This window comes from Ascaphus truei, chromosome 1, assembly GCF_040206685.1.
Source record: "Ascaphus truei isolate aAscTru1 chromosome 1, aAscTru1.hap1, whole genome shotgun sequence".
Classification (NCBI taxonomy): Eukaryota; Metazoa; Chordata; class Amphibia; order Anura; family Ascaphidae; genus Ascaphus; species Ascaphus truei.
Window position 1 is genome coordinate 442,751,493 of NC_134483.1, and position 17,465 is coordinate 442,768,957.

Genomic DNA, 17,465 nt, shown 5'->3' on the forward strand with positions numbered 1-17,465 from the left:
CTCAAATTCCTTCATCTTTGCTGAGACCTTTCCATTATATCACCAGTTTAAAAAAAAACCCATATATAATTACATTTTCCAACACGATATTGCATCTACAAAAAAGTTTAAACCTAATGGTGCTGCTATCCACAATGCTTCATTTATACAACCCCCAAAGATGTAGATATTTTCATTTGGCCAACGATTAACAAACACTTTTATTCTGTCTACTTTTCCTTTGCAATCTCCAACACTGAGAAGGTTATCTAGCTATTACTTTTTGGGTATGTTTTTGCAGAGGAAACAATTGCGGATGCTTTATCTCATAGGAAAGGAATGGTTTCGCTTTGCATTGATTAAACGTATAGGAATCAGAAATGAAACACATACATATGTACATACAGATTACTGGATCATTTTAAGAACACTTTTCTTAAAATAAATGCAAACCGTTGCTGGAGGTGCAGCACTTTTGCTGTATCTCTAAGATGTATACTTCTTACTTTGCGTATTCATTTGTTTCAAATGAAGGTACTGTATTTGGTTTTAGAATACTTTTCCATTGCGATTATGAAAAGAGGTGTTGGACTAGTATTTAGACATGATGCAAAACTAGTAGATCAAATGAGCTCTGCACACTAAATAAACACATTTTAAATGTGCTATTGCTATTCCATTGTTCTGTTGGAAAGATTCACTTAATGCCATCCTTTTATCCTGATTACTGTGAGATCCTCCAGTGGGTTTCTATTATCCAGAAATATTGATGTCTATACAAACACTTTTCTACGGGGATTTAAAAAATGGCCACCATTGTGATTTTTCTAAATATTGCTTTATATCTCGGCCTTGATCAGAGTGCAACTTTGAAATCCGGGCTGAACTAGGTATGGGCACTTAAAAAGTCACCAATTGAAGCAGTGTTGCATGTATTTGATACTCTGTGATGTCTTGTGATAGTTCTTACTGTGCTGTTCACAGTTGTTTTTCTTGACTTACTACAGATTTGCAGAACTATTATATACATGTTCAATTATAAAAAAAAAACAGTAATTCAAACCGGAAAGAAATTGTTGTATGGCAGAGGGCTTTTACTTTCTTGCAACTTCAATGCAAGTCACAATGAAGAATTGCATCTATAATAGAGAGCAACTCCATTGCAGACAGCGACATAAATTAGCTTACATCAAAAGCCTGCACTAATTTGTAAAGTGCCAAATATACTGTAAGGACCCAGAGTCATGTTTCAGAACATTCACTTCTAATGCCGTTATAACCTGCCAATCCCAAGCTTGTTTATTGATAAACTCAATTATTCACAAACGACATTCTTTATAAATCTGGTAGAGGATTAAGATATTAGGGCTATGAGTACTGGATTAAGTTATTACATATTTTGGTTTAAAAGATTAAGTTAAAACTTCTGGGGAGCCTTCGATATGGAACCAACTTAGAAAACTCAAGAGCAAACTGCACAATTTTCTTAATAATATATCCATCACCATAAAATGTTGCTGTTGCAATAAAGTTAAAGCATGAAGCCATGTACTGTACGCGCTTCCCGGCTATTTTTGTTCTCTTGGCTAAATAGGATTTTGTAGTCTAATTTTGAAGTTCAAACAGCACAACAATACATATTTTTGAATGTAATATACACTACAGGCCCATGTTCTTTATGGTGAAAAGAGGGTTAACACACAGTGAAGGAATGGAACTGGATTCAAGTACATGGAGGTAAATTGTGCAGTATACATTTCTTAATATATGGAATAGATTGAGGACTGTTTTATATTATAATAGCCAGCATCAACCTCACACTGATAAGACCCAAAAGGTAAAACATAGCTGTCTGTGAGTACTGCTGGATATGAACTTCCTTAACACAGGCTGTCCTGTGTAATATGCCAGGCATACGCTTATATATAGGGGCCCATGTTAAAATGGATAGGAAGTAAAGAGTAACACACTGTGTGCTCATTTGCATGCCATTACCCAGAATCCCTGACTGCAGGGGAAGCATTGTATGCTAAGAGGTTAACGGGGAAAGACAGGGCTGCATACCTGTCTGAGACATGCAAATGTACCCGCAAGTGGTATTGTTATATGCTGTATATTATAATAAAACAATGTTAATCAAGACTACAATTTCAGGCCTAAGGAAAAATAGTACAGATTTTCCAAGTAGCAATGAGCAATGTTGGGTTTTACCTATAGATGATCCGAATGTAAAAGGAAACGTCAAGTCGATTTGGAGATAAAGAAATATTTGGCACACATTTAGTTGTCTTTCAAAGGCACATGTAAAAATAGTGCAGTCATTATGTTTGTTATTGTTTACTTGTAACGAAGCCAGAACTCATAATAGACAAGGACATGAGATATGGACTTATCACTGTAAATTCACAATGAGAAATCCTTATATCTCATCGATAAACATTATACATAATGTTTATTTATGCAACAGGAATTGAACAGAGCGTATGCACATCCTGTTAGCTCAGTAAGGAATTTGTTACAGAATAACAGCTGCATAATGTACTAATAACAAAAGACATTGAAGTCTCACCATTTAAAAATGATATGTTGGCATATACAAGGGGCCATTAATTACAACTTAGGGTGTGGTGTATGTGTCATAGATTCCATAGTGAAACAATATGAAAAAAACAGCAGATTTATCAGATATAAAATATCCAATTGCTTCCAGTGGGTGATAAATATGTTTGACCTTTTTTGTTCATTTTTTATTCTTTGATAAATCTGATTGGGAAACCTTGATAATGTACGTTGGTGTGAATCTTTAGAAGTAAAATAGACCGTTTTATTCCTAAAACAAATGTAATATCACGTTTCATCAGCCCTTTATTTTCATTAGGTGTATCAGATGAATTCCACTGATAAATCTGGGAATGTGCAACAGTAAAACTCACCATATCCTCTTAGTTCTGCACAAGATGTAGACCCCGTTTTGTAACTGTGACATGGTAACTTGGCATTGTGACAGAGCTACTTCCTGATCTTGATTTAAGTAAACTTACTTATCTAGGAGGTTAAAAGTTATGTTTTTGGTAACAAACTTAATGTAAACTTTTCAATCATGTTTTATAAAACTTTAATGTTCTCTTTATCATCCACATGTGCATATTTCTAAGAGACAAAGGCCATAATTAGAGATGGGCAAATTTTTGGGGGCAGATTTGGATCCGCAGCGGCTCAGCCGGTTCCTTTGATCCGCGGATTTTCGTGCATCAATCTCAAAAAGGGCAACTCACGTTTGCGGCTTTTTATTATTATTGCCAATACATTCTGAAGAGAGGATGATTACATTCCGCAGTCCGTTGACAGATTTTTAAGATTGCTGAAGCTGCGGATTGGATTCTTCAAATCCGTCAACGGATTGTATCCCATCGTGGCTTTTGATGAATCCGCACGGATTAAAACCGACCAAATGAGTTTGCGATTTTACACCGCGAAACGGATGTCGGGAAAATCCACGAAAATCTGGGAAACGAATTTGGGTTGATTCGCCCATCTCTTAATTACTAAGCGGTACTACTCCTTTAAACACTTTTCCAGGCCATGAAGTGAATATCCCACAAGATGTATTCTAGCACCAGAAGGTGTGGAGTAGCAACACTTAGTAAATTTGGGCCACTGGGGTGCTAGAGAAAACAAGAGACATGGACTCTCTGTCTCACTCTAAGGCCCAGATACATTAAGCAGTGGTAAGGAAAAAGGGAAATGTTATCTCCAAAAATTGGTACATTTTTCCTTACCACTGTTTGATGTATTTGGGCCTTAGAGTGAGACAGAGTCCAATGTGTGAACACATAGTTATTTAAAAAAAAAAAAACATGTTTGCCTGGGTGTGCCTGCAACACTTCAGGTAGTGATGGGGATTAATGCTACCTCCGTCTTTCAACATCCAGACCCGTACATACTATATAGCCATTTTGGCCTCACCCAAAGGGTGACATCACTGAGACTACTACGGTATATACAAGTCTCCCCCTCTCTGTCACAGGACCGAGCAAGAAAAGAGAGAGGAGAAAGTGACTACACGTTACCTGTGGAAGTTGAGATTTATGTTACTACATTTTTGACATCACCAAAAAGGAAGTGGGTGAAGAAGCTAAGAAAGCATCCGCAGTGTCAGCTTTCTCTGGGAACAACCGATCAACCATAAGGTTTAGGAAATGTAAAAATGCTTTTACCTGGCTTATAGAAAAATAACATCAGTCACCATGATGTAACCCATTAAACAGATCACCTTGGTGCTAAAAGAAAAATATACTATATAAGGGATATGGGTGTGGATATGCAACACATTGAGGTTGTCACTGTGTGATCTTTTAAGAGAAAACCTGTGTGGGGCATGTTAATGTATTTTGTTCTCATCTTTTAAGGACATACATGAAAGTTGTTCTTAGTTGCTTTCATACCCACATCTTTTATTGGATGAAAGAAAGCTAAAAGAGACTTTTGTAGTGTAGGAAGATCATAAACAGTTCAACTGTGGGGAACTTTCATGTTTCTCTGAGAATCGCAACCTACAAAAAAACCATCCACATGAAAACTGCTCTGAAGAGCCAGACTCTAATTCAACTTGTTCTCCACTGAGTGCTTTGTATGTGGCTGGGAAGGTGACTATTAAGATTCTATTATCTCATTTACCTGCTCTCTGACTATGTTTACCGTATTGTGACTGTCAGACATTGGATAATACTTAGGCCTAGTTTCATAAAACTTAGTTAAGTTTAAGTTAAAATGGCTACTGTAGAAAAAAAAAATAACATTAACATGTATGAAGTATCACATTATTCGCAAAGTATATATTTTTTACAAATGGGTTGCAATAAGAAAAATGTGTTGACTATATGGCAAATAACTCTAGAAATAATCTAAGCGTTGACTACATGTGCACATCCCAATCCATTAAAACCCAACATTTCATCAACATTAAACCTTTCTTATTACTTATATTATGCTGCCGAAAGGTGTAACACTTACACCAGTGTGACTCATTTATCATATTTGTTTTATATGATGTTAGGCAACAGCTCCACTGTGACTTCCACAAACACTACAAAACTACTTAGCATTCATAGGAAATAATTGGTAATTTTGTTCGAGGTTAAATCCCCTCCTCCTTCCCCCCCCCCCCCCCTCCCCGGCCCCCCCTAATGTTTTTAAGTTCTGGGTAAATGTTCTACAGTGAATTAGAAGATATTACATGAGATGGTATTTGGTAAATAAATGTAGCGTTTGTTCTTACTAGTAGGAGGTGCATTTTGAAGTTGAGCACTGCTCTCAAACCAATGCTAAGAAATTCAAAGGGAATTACATCTCACATTTGGCACAATAAAGGAAGTGTCGGTTTACAATTTCAAGTTTGTTTGTTGGACACAGCCATCAGAAAAATAGACTATATTTTTTATTTTAACTGTTTATTGCTTTGTTTTATAGTGAATTGTTTGTTTGTTTGTTTTTACTATTGTGACCATATTTTGTTTTGGGAAATTATTAATGAAGAAGAAAATCTAATAGCAAACCAAGGAACACGTTTCATTCACTGCATGTAGAACAGCTGATAAATTAGGCATGTTCTATTGTCCGGCGGGAATTTGCTTCTGAAAGCAACATATAGGCTATTTGAAGTGACATGAGCTAACAAGCACTTCTAATATATAAAGCTTTACGATTAAAATATAACGTTTTTGACTAACTACTTGTTCAAACACCACCCACATCCACACATGTGCCAGTATAAAAAGAATGTAGCGTTCTTTATATTATCCTCACTAAATTGCAATCATGGACTTTTTACTCCCTGTAATTAAGCATTAGATTTTATTTGTTCCAGATGCATTGTTTCAAGCATACCAGATCAATTTTAGGGCTGTAAATTACGCCCTCGTCTCTATAGCTTGATGACAGTTGAGAACTGCGGTGAATGTTTTATCCAGATCAGGGCAATAAGTTTAATTTGGTAAACTTTCATTTCATTATACTTTATTATATCTGTGCATTCAGTTTGGCATACTTCCATTTGCTAGGTTTCTTTGCATATGTGTCACTGAGCATGGTAAAATACTGTATAGAGTAGCAGTACACTCACTCACAGAGCAATGCAATGCGAACCTACAAAAATAATTATAAAGCCTTGGTTCTTCTATTGTGCCAGGTGAACTCCAAACTAGATCATATGTGTTCTCAGAACTGAAATTCCTACACAGGTATTCTGCTTTGCTATGAGTGGTATTGTACCTGCAGTGAGGAGAACTGAGGTCACACTATGAAGTTCGAAGCGAGATGAAGAAAATGCGAGCACTTGCAATGAATCTATAACATAGGTAAGCTCTGAAATGTAATTGTAGCCTCGGCTTTGGGGACTACTAGTTGGTATAAGGAGTAAACAGCCTTAATGGGTTACCTGTGTGGGATCACTCAGGTTACTCCCCTCCGGATCATGTGATACTGGATGACTGTGCAGAAAGGGATAGCCCCTCCTTTGTATGTCTTGTGACCAGTGATGTCACTATAGTGGGGTAGAAGGGTATATACACTCCAAGTGATGTTGAAAAAACAGGTTCCTCAAAGCTTCACTGTGATTCCTTTAAATAAGTTTGTGTGTATAGTTATGTGTGTAACCCTGTTTCACCCACCCAATCTCACATAGGGCCTCTCTCTGGGAAACTCGCTCTGATTACATGGTATAGTGTGGTGCAAACCTGCTGGCATCAGGGGGCCCTGGGTCTCCCGCATGATGGTATAAGGGAATAACAGGACAGACTGCTGGGGTCTTGCCCGAATAGTACTCACAGGTGCAGCACCTCCATCTTGTGCAGCTCCCAGGTGTATGGGGAGAAGTCTCTACAGAAGAATCTTTTCCCCCTCCTCCCAACAGACTTCACTCTCAGGCAGAAGGTATAATAAAACAGGATTCTTTATTGGTCTCCCTGTATTCAGAAGCAGTAGTTGATAGCAGCTCAGAGGGTGCCCACCCTCAGGATGTCCCTGGATACTCTTCCAGCCAAATGGCACCAAGAGTTGTCCTTGCTCTTCCCTTATCCCTTGGTGGAGAGGGCCTCAAACTGCCAGAGCCCTGACAGCTTAGTTTGGGTAAACCAGCCTCTATCACGGTAGAGGCAGACTGGCTAAATACAGGAAGTGCAGTGCCTTACGTACAAGTCCAGTAGGAACCACACCTGTGCCTCTGATTGGACACAAGGCCTGATTGCACTACCTTCCCTGACTCAATGCACTGCTATGAGTGGGGAAAACCCATGATTACTCCTGGCAAACCTACCCTTACTAGGCTTTACTGCCAGGACGAGAGCAGAGCTATAGCCCAAAAACCAATCAGGGCTACATGTGTATTAAAGATGTCCTATCACCATTTACAGTTAAGGAATGTGCCTTATATAGTTAAAGCCCATAGTAATGGCCCAAGATTGTTCTCTGGCTACAAGAGGAGTAAGCATGTGCTCAGCAGGGAGTTCTCAGAGTAGAAGCTCTGGAGCATAATTGGATCGGCCCCCCTAGAAGGTCCTTAGTAAACTCCCGATCCAATATGCATGGACGAGGTAGGCAGTACACAGAATGGTGGGTTATTGATCCCAGAGAAAAGAGTGCATTCCCACCATAGTAAAAAAGAGGTGTCCTCCGGTGCATAGACTCTGGTGGTAATTTCAGACATGGAAAAAACAGAAAAGCCTGCAGTATTTACTGAGAAGTTAGTTGACCAAGCGTCCACTAAATAATCGTAGGACACCTACACAATATGTAGTTTGCTGTGTCTTAGATCTGTATATATGACTATGCTCCCAGATCCTTAGGTGATAACAGTATCTCGGAAAAAAATAGAAGAGAAAAAACATGGCATAATAAAGTTTAATAAAAATAGACTGGCATAAAACAGTAAATGCACTCACAAACAGCCCTCGCACATTGGCATTGTGAATAGCTTTCCAGCATGTGACAGATTAATCCTCCCCTCACTTGTTCCGCACACAGTAGGGATCCGCGGGATCTCCTTTACCTCTCATTGCCTGCAGTACTCGCCTCCTCTTAGATGGAACTATAAGAGTTCAGTTGTTCTCCCTCTCCGTCTCGGCTCGTGCACAGCCGGGGTAGAGCAGAGTAGCAGCGTTCCTCTCCGGTAGTGAGCCTGCGTCCTACATACGTCCTACACCCTCTGTTCAGTGACTCCCTCTGCTGAGCTAAGTGACTGACTGCAGTGCTAAATGATCAACACGTGGAGAAGAGGAAGACCACCATAGCTCCAACAGTGCGCAGACTTCAGAAACCCGTCTCACGCTGCCGGTTCCTGCGCGTTCATAGGACGCAGGCTCACTACCAGAGAGGAACGTTGCTACTCTGCTCGACCCCGGCTGGGCACGAGTCGAGACAGTGAGGGAGAACAGCTGAACTCTTATAGTTTCTTCTAAGAGGAGGCAAGTACTGCGGGCAGTGAGTGGTAAAGAAGATCTGGTGACGGAGACCCCGCAGATCCCTACTGTGTTTGGACCAAGTGAGGGGAGGATTAAGCCGTCACATGCTGGAAAGCTGTTCACCACACCAATGTGCGAGAGCTGTTTGTGAGTACATTTACTGATTTATGTCAGTCTATTTTTATTAAACTTTATTATGCCATGTTTTTTCGCTTCTATTTTTTTTGAGATACTGTTATCACCTAAGGATCTGGGAGCATAGTCATATATACAGATCTAAGACACAGCAAACTACATATTGTTTCCTACAATTATTTAGTGAATTATTTAGTAGTATTTAGTAGTAAATACAAGTAACAAAAAATTCTACTGTGTAGCTCCAGGAAGGGCTCTGAACATAGAACCAATGCAGTATAATGAAGGAAATAAAGCAGAGCGTGTGGAGTTACTACATAGCCCAATAATGGAGGATATACAACAGGTTAGCAGGAGTGTGTCCACAGTATAAAGCAGTAACTACACAACCTAGCAAATGTCCAGTGTGGAGCAACAATGAACTCACGATAAGCACTGTACTCATAAGTCCTCCTGGCTTCATACTCCTTGAGAAAGAACATTAGTTGTTCGATACGCGTGGGAGGAGGTTCTTTTTGTCGTGTCCATGGATTGTATCCGTTTTATGTAGCCTGAATAAAAGTTTTTTATCTTTACCTATTGGTGAGTCACTGTACCTTTAAGGAGCGGCAGACTTTCAGATCCTCTACCTTGCAACTTAATAGTAAATACTGCTGGGTTTTCTGTTTTTTCCATGTCTGAAATACCACATGAGTCTACGCAACCTGTTTCTGGAGGGACGTGGAATTCTCTCTTTGGACTCTGGCAGCTGGACGTAAGTATTTCCCCACATTCAGGGGAGACCAACTACAATAGGAGCTGTTGCTGTGTTTCACTTTATAAGATTTTACACTTAAGTCACTTTCACATTTTGTATGGAACACCCCTTTATTAGGTTTAGTGGCTAGCGCTGCTTTCTTTCCTTTTTATTCCCACCATAGGCCCACTTGAGATGGGGCACTATTGAAGCAATGCAGGAGATGGTCAATCTAACTATTACTAAGGGAAACAAGCATAAGTACCTCCCCAGCATCGGAGTGAGAGCTATCAAGGGAAGAAGCGCAGAGTAACCATATTGTTTGCCACCAGTTAATGTCTGAAGTGAAGCCTGTTTTTTGTATGGCGAGCATTATCAATGGGAATAAAGCTCTTGTTTGTACTATAAAAAATTCTGGTGCTCATCCTTATTCTATCTGCATATCCACGCCCAGCCTGCACAGATCCAGCTCCCTGATAAAGTATGAGAGACCGAGCATTGCCATGTATGTATGTATGTGTATATATATATATATATATATATATATATATATATATATATATATATATACTGTATATATTCAACTCAATGTAAACCTCTTTAGAGCCGGAGAAGCAGGGTTACATAATATACCGTGTGGAAGTAAATCTCCGAGCTTCTGTTCTGTCACAGCAACGTTAAACAAAGGTAGTCACCATAAGTATTTCAACATTGCTGGTGGTGCTACACTTTCCCAATTTCATCACACAGGGGAATGTGCTGAACCAAGCAGAATATGACCGTGTAATATTATCTTCCTCTGTGCGGTCAGAAGGGACTGCTCAAATTGGTGTGGCAATGTAGGCTTTACAAGAATCATCCTAACGTATGAATTACATGTTAGGAAAAGACGCGAGCCACATTACCATTTTCTCCTCAACAATTAGTATCAAAGCAAATTATGTGTGTCTTTACAGGTTGGATATAAACAGTGTTACATGTTCACAATCCCTCTGATACAACAAAACAAAAAAGTTATAAGGCTGTAACATACACACTGTTATAGTCAGCAAATAAACCCCTTCAATGAAAAATTCTCTTCTTGGCTATAAGTGTGGTTATAGTTCTACAACATCTTATGGGTCTCGGGTTTGTCTGGTTCCAGAATGTAAGGTTTGTGGTAGGTTTTGATTTTACACACCCAGTTATACCCATCTCTCGAAACAAATCACGCTGTTTTCAATGGGATTCCTTTTCTTTAACAAATCTGGTGCCGCCTTTTGCACTGGTTTTGCCCCAGTTTTGCAGGATGGAGACTGCTGTAAATAGACTCACAGGATACGAAAAACCATGATATTATGCACAATTGAATCCACTTTTGTTTAAAAACATGGCAGGCAAGAATATTCACCTTATACCAACAATACCTTTGCGTCTAGTGTGTTAACATAATGCAACATTCGCTATGTGGGTCATTTATTAAGGCCTAAAGACGGCAAAACTAGGGCAAAAATAGTGCACCATGTTTATCAAAGACGAAAACTTGGAATGTTTTTTGTTGATAAATGCGCCCCAGTTTTGCAGCTGATGATTGTAATTTTCGAGTGTAGATACAGATGACTTGGAAGCACATTTGGAGTCGGAGCTGCAGAGCCAAGTTTATGAAAGTGGCCAAGTATGGATGACCAAATGTGGCCATTTGCAATGTATCACTGGTAGAAACCCTGATAATAATAAATCTGTGCTCCAACTCCCTTTCTACAGACCACTAATAGGATGCATTAAACAGCTTGCAGTTGGTTGTTGTGTGGACAAGAGCTCTTTGCCTTCTGTCCAGTGACCTGCTAATTTGAAAGAGTATTATCTCTGAACCGTAGTAAGAGAACATTATTGCAGTTTAATATGTCCTCTCATTGCATTATTTACTTGAAAAGCATTGCAGCTCTATAAAGAGGATGTATTAAGGGGGCTCATTCACATGTTTTTTTTCCTTTCTACATGCAACATGGCATTAAATTCAAGAACCTTTGGAGATTTTATTTGGCTGTTAATTGGGTGTATGGTTACCACCATACTTTCTTAAGTGATGGTTATGACATTATTTTGCTCAAAATACTACATCAATGGGACTCCCATGGATGTAGAATTTTGAGCAAAATAACGATGGGAGTGTGGGACACATGACAATAGTTCCTGACTCTGCTGCACAATGTACAGTACCATCTATCCTAATTCCCCCGATTGATTAAAGAAACTAGCCTTTATTTTGGGATCAATAAGATTACAGATCTACTGGTATCAATGTGTCTGCCACTCCTGAGAGAATGGAAGCAGGCACACGGTCTTATGAAAATTCAATTTAATGTGCCACCAAAGGCTGGACCCTTTGGTGGCACATTAAATTGTATTTTCATAAGACCATGTGCCTGCTTCCATTCTCTACGCTGATCTCCTCTGGGACGTCTGGACCTCCCTGGACACAGTGCACGGCAGATAAGTACCCCACTCCAGCACCATTTTGCAGTGTGCATGCACCTCCCTATATGTCTGCCTCTCCTGACCCTGTCTCTGAGTATTAGAGGAAGTCTGCTACCACTAACTGTAACTGTAACATCTATCTTGACCACAAAGATTGTACCCTCCACCGCAGTTTTTATGGACACGGAACAAGTTTTTATTGTGCATTTACTATAGGTGTATTTTGATTTTTTCATTTTGAGGCTCTTGCTTGCAATCAAACTATTAACTTTATCTACAGAACATGTGTCAAAATACCCAAATTACAGGAATATTTAAACTTTCATATTTTTCCAGTGATGCCCAATGATTCAGTAAGGAAGCGTAACATTAACACATGCAATATGCTTAGCATACATGCTTCAAATATGCTATTTTGCAGCTGTTTTAATACATGGCAGTGTAGTAAGGCACTGCAATTACTGTTTACTTTTTTTCTGTAGTATTTTTGAACAGTTTTTTTTAGAGTAAGTGGCAGTATTTAGTATTTGTAGTTTCATCTTATCTCATAAATTAGTACAGTATACCTACATACAGTAATACACTTATGAGTATTGCGTAGTAAAATAGAAATCTGTATGACATGAATACAGTATTTGGTATATCTGATGCAAGCATTTGCAGATATAAGTATCTATGTGTTTGCAAAATATCTGTATCAGTTCCGACTGAAATTGTTTCTAATGCTGCCCATCAGTATTCATTTTGTGTTTTGCAGATGAAGGCCATTTATAATCTCCTTTTTTTCTACTCTGCCTTAATCCGGATCACAAAACTTAGTGCAAAATCCTAATGTATAATGACTAGACAGGCGCTGAGTGTTTTTTCATCATCCTATTAATTAGGCCTCCCATACAAAAAAAAAAGGATTATAAAACACTGTGATATAGAAAATAAGATGACAATAAAAGGATAATATGGGATGACTATGTTTAGGTCGATCAATTATATTTTTGTGCTGCTTTTTGAACTGAAGACTATAAAATGTATGGAAAGGAACATTGTACCAAACAATAAAGTATGAAATCACATATGGGAAATTGCGTGAGTCATTTCAAGATGACAAGAGAGATAGTTATAGTCGGGTCATGCAGTTCTGCTTCAGTACTTGAGAGATCTCTTTGATTATTTAAAAGGAACAGTATGAGTGAATGGATTAGCAGCGCTCTGCTTCATCTATCTTCTATTGTAAAAATATTCCCACAGTTTAAATGTCCTGCTTCCAAAGTATACTATTTAAAGCACCAGTACATGATAGGCATTGTACAAATCAATTATCACACACTAACAGTGACTGTATCATAGAAATATAGAATTTTACAGCACATAAGAGCCACTTGGCCCACCTAGTCTGCCCATTTTCCTATCTGCTGTAAAACCTCAGACACTATTTTATCCTTTACTTTCTTTTGTATTTAGGATATAGCCTTATGTCTATCCCAAGCTTGTACAAATTCCCTGCCTCTATTAGTCTCTATCACACCATTTGGGAGGCTGTTCCATGAATCCCTCACTCTTTCCATGAAGAAGTACTTCCTCACAGTTCCCCTTCGCCGGTCACCCTCCAGCCTCACAGTACGGCCTCCTGTTCTAGCACTTCTCTTTCTCTGAAATGTGCTCCCCTTCTGCACTTTGTTGAAACCCTTTAAGCATTTGAAAGTTTCAATCATATCCCTATCTCCCTGTAATCCGCTAAACTGTACATATTATGGTCCTTTAGTCTTTCCTGATAAGTCTGTGCTGTAGATCGTGCACCATTTTAATAGTCCTTTCAGTTAATTTATGTCCTTCTGGAGATATGATCTCCAGAATTAAACACAGTGCTTAAGTTGTGGTCTTGCCAATGATCTTAAAAGTGGCATCACCACCCCTCTCTTTCTGCTGCTAATAAATATCCCTATTCAACTGTAGCCCTGGCTGGTTTTGGGCTATAAACCTGCCCTCTTCCTGGCAGTAATCCCTAGTAAGGGTAGGGTTGCCAGGAGTAATCATGGGTTTTCCCCACACCTTTCCAGCTCAGTGAGTCAGAGAAGGTAGTGCAATCAGGCCTGGTGTCCAATCAGGGGGAAGGGGCTGGTTCCTACTTGAACTGACTAAAGGAGCTGCACTTCCTCAATATAGGCATTTGCCTCTACCCCTGAGAGAGGCTAGTCTACCCAACCCAGTAGCGCAGGGCTCTGCTTACTGAGTGCCCTCCCTGCAGGGAGAGGTGGGAGACTATTCCCCTTACCCTACCAGAGGGTAAGGGAAGAGTAAGGACTGCTCATGGTGGCCAGTGGCTGGGAGTGTATGTCCAGGGACATCCTGAGGGTGAAGACCCTGTTGCTGAGGACTGATTCCAGTGTATGCTGTATACTGCTTCTGATTGCTGTGCGGTTGCATCAGAATAAAGAACACCTGTTTTCATATACTTCTTGCCTGAGACTGAAATCTATCAAGAAGAAGAAGTGATAAGTTCTCCTGCAGAAATTTCTCCCCACATCTCTGGGGGCTGCAAGAGATGGAGGCGCTGTCACCGTGAGTACGATTCGTGTAATACCCTAGAAAAGCCTGTCCTGACCTCCCCTATACCACCATGCAGGAGACTCAGGGCTACTGTTTATTAGAAGGTATGCACCATCCTACTTCAAGTAACCAGTGTAGTCTTTCCCACAATAGACCCTATCTGACATTGGGGGGGGGGGGGGGAACAGGGTTACACAACATTACATCCTGGCTTTCCGTATTGCTTTGTTACATTGCTTGCCTACTTTTATGTCTGGTGAAATAAGGACTCCCAGGTCCATTTCCTTTATAGTAGTTGACATAATGCCATTAATCCGGCATTGTGCGTTTGGATATTCGTGACTCAAGCGCATTATTTTGCATGTTTCGACATTAACTTGAAGATGTCGCACTTGACCATTCCTCTAATCTACCTAAATCATTAGTCATTTTGTGTAGCACCCCCTTGAAGTGTCAATCCTGTTGCAGATCTTTGTGTCATCGACAAAAAGTCATACTTTCCCCTTCAGATTATTTGTAATGTCACTAATAAAGATATTAGAGCACTGGTCCCAGCACAGATCCCGGAGTTACCCTACCAGTCACCTTCCCCTCCTCTAAATGTACTCCCTTTATCACTATTATCTTCTAATTATACATCCCTCACTTGTGTTATGTTATTCAACCTTTCTGCCCCATGTGGAAAGTGCAACTGTACAATATTTATCCTCAATGCCAAATAAAATAAAACAACCATTAACAGATGTATGAAAGTGACCACTTTCATGTGAGCTAGTGTATACAGTATGTTAGTTCAGATGCAGTACATATATTCTCCTGCTCTGTAAAGGTCACGGTCCTTGTAATTTGGAACACAACGTTCTCCCTTTAAACATTTATCTTTGCTGTACATTTCCCCATATACCATAGACCTGTGCTTTACGGTAACATCTCAAAATGTAACATGGTAAACATGGAAGGTACTTTGCATCTTGGAAAAGCAGCAGCTCCAAGATTAGATTTAGGGCAATTTAAACAGACTTCATATATACATACATGGATGTAAGATGTCATTTAGTCTACTGTTATGATTGATTGCTGCATTAAGCTACATGAATGTTAAATCTGCATTACTATAACAAAATGTCCATAACAGTCATTCATCATAGATCCAGTGACTTTGTGCAAAAGAAATCAAACTTTTCATCCTAAACAGAGGTCCTTCTCATTTGCGGTTATTCTTGTGTACTAAAGATCTTTTGTTATAAACAGAGACAATGAAGGAACCTTTTGTTCTTTTGGTGATGTTGCATCAAAACTAATTGAGGAAACCAGATGGGAATAGGACGCTACAGGTCACAAATATGCACGCATATCTTTATTTGTATAGTGCCATCCATGTACATAGCGCTTTACAGCAGTAATACACGACGTACTAATATGAGACATAATAGGAAAAAACCATTCACACACAAAGTAACATTAGGAAAGGGAGTTCCTGTCCTGAGGAAATATGAAGCCCTTTTCAACACGGTTATAGTTTGAGCTGCATTATGTTTGCAGGTCAGACCCACATTGATCCTGATGAGTCGTGTGTAACCGTCAGGTACCGAGTGTTTAAAAAGCCCAGGGAGGATGCTTGTGAAAGATTTCCCAAGTTATACTGGTGTATTTACAGATATGTACTTTTAATTAATATAATAATGGGGACAATTATAACGAATATAATAACGGAGACAATAAATCATAGCAATCTTTAGTGAGAGGTACATTACTAAACTGTTACAACAGCCACAGAATAAAAGGATGAATAATCTGGATCTTCACTATATCAGGTTTTTAATGTGAGCAAAGAACCTTTTAAGTGGATTATTCATCCAAAGAATTTAAGGAGTACGGCTTTGGTCTGCATAATCCTATAATCAAACATACTTAAGTCTGAAAAGTTTAGATTGCGTTGAAGCAGACAGTGAGTAGAGACAGTCTCATTTTTGTATTTTTATTTAAGGGCACAGTGATACTTGGCAACATATATTTGTGCTGAAAAAAAGGGAAAGCATGCTTAATTGTTATACCTACTTTACCATTATAATGTATTGTTTAAATAATTTAAGACGATTTCCCTAGCTTTACAAGTTTCAACCCACATTTGTGACACCTTTCAATAAAATAGAACAATTATTCATATGCAAATGTACACAAATGACACCAAAGTATACACGATGGATGGATTTTGTTTGGAGATGTTTAAGAGTGATGTCTGAATGAAGAAAAAAGTTACACTCATCGAGGCTGCAACATCAAAGCAAATATAAAAAGCAGAAAAGTGGCCACTTTTAGGAAACATTAATGCAAAAGGTGTTTACAGTATTATTTATTTAAAAAAAACGATTGTGTTGGAAGATTTCATATAATAAGGAAAGTAAATGCAATTCTTTGGCACTCATTTAAAGAACATATAGCCTTAGCGTCTCGTCTTTTAGTTAGGGTGGTTTTGTAATCTACAAATATTTATGTATGCAATAGAAGTAGGAATTCCTTTTGTATGTGATCAGAAATATGCACCTAGTATGTATGCCATTATTTCTATAGCTGTTCTAATTAGCTGAAGGTTAATGTGCTGTATGTGCAGAAGAGAGACAATGACATCTATTAAATTAAACAAGTTCCACAAATGAAAATATTGGCATTATTGGTATTTCACGTCAATATTGTTATCGACCTAATTACTAAAGTGAGTTCTTTTTAATGCTGTGTATGCAAATTAATGCAAATGAGCAGTTAATGCCAAAATTACTTATTTACATGTTATTCACTAAACTCCTCTACCTGAACTACCGGCAAAACCTGTAGCCAATTTTTATCACCTAACCTAGAATGGGAGCTAAAATGACATAATATTAGCCATGTAGAACGTACTATATAAAACCTTTAGTAGCCCAAGTAGCAAGCTAGTCCTGCTCAGTACATTGTTTCTTAACCAGGGTACTGCAGAACCCTGGTGTGCTGCGACCTTCTGCCGAGGGTACTGCGGAACCCTGGTGTGCTGCGACCTTCTGCCGAGGGTACTACGGAACCCTGGTGTGCTGCGACCTTCTGCCGAGGGTACTACGGAACCCTGGTGTGCTGCGACCTTCTGCCGAGGGTACTACGGAACCCTGGTGTGCTGCGACCTTCTG

General features: G+C 39.1%; 1 protein-coding gene across 3 annotated transcripts in view; it reads left to right on the forward strand.

Annotated features, from left to right (window-relative positions):
• Window positions 1-17,465, forward strand: part of NDNF (neuron derived neurotrophic factor) — a 33,345-nt gene that overhangs the window by 8,175 nt on the left and 7,705 nt on the right. Inside the window, exon 1 of one of the 3 annotated variants that reach the window (XM_075616150.1) lies at window positions 8,727-9,324. The exons of the other annotated variants lie outside the window; for them this stretch is intronic. Coding sequence (XP_075472265.1) covers window positions 9,260-9,324 — 65 coding nt within the window. The 5' untranslated portion in view covers window positions 8,727-9,259. Of the gene's footprint in view, window positions 1-8,726; window positions 9,325-17,465 lie in introns of those variants that run through there. 3 annotated transcript variants of the gene reach the window in all.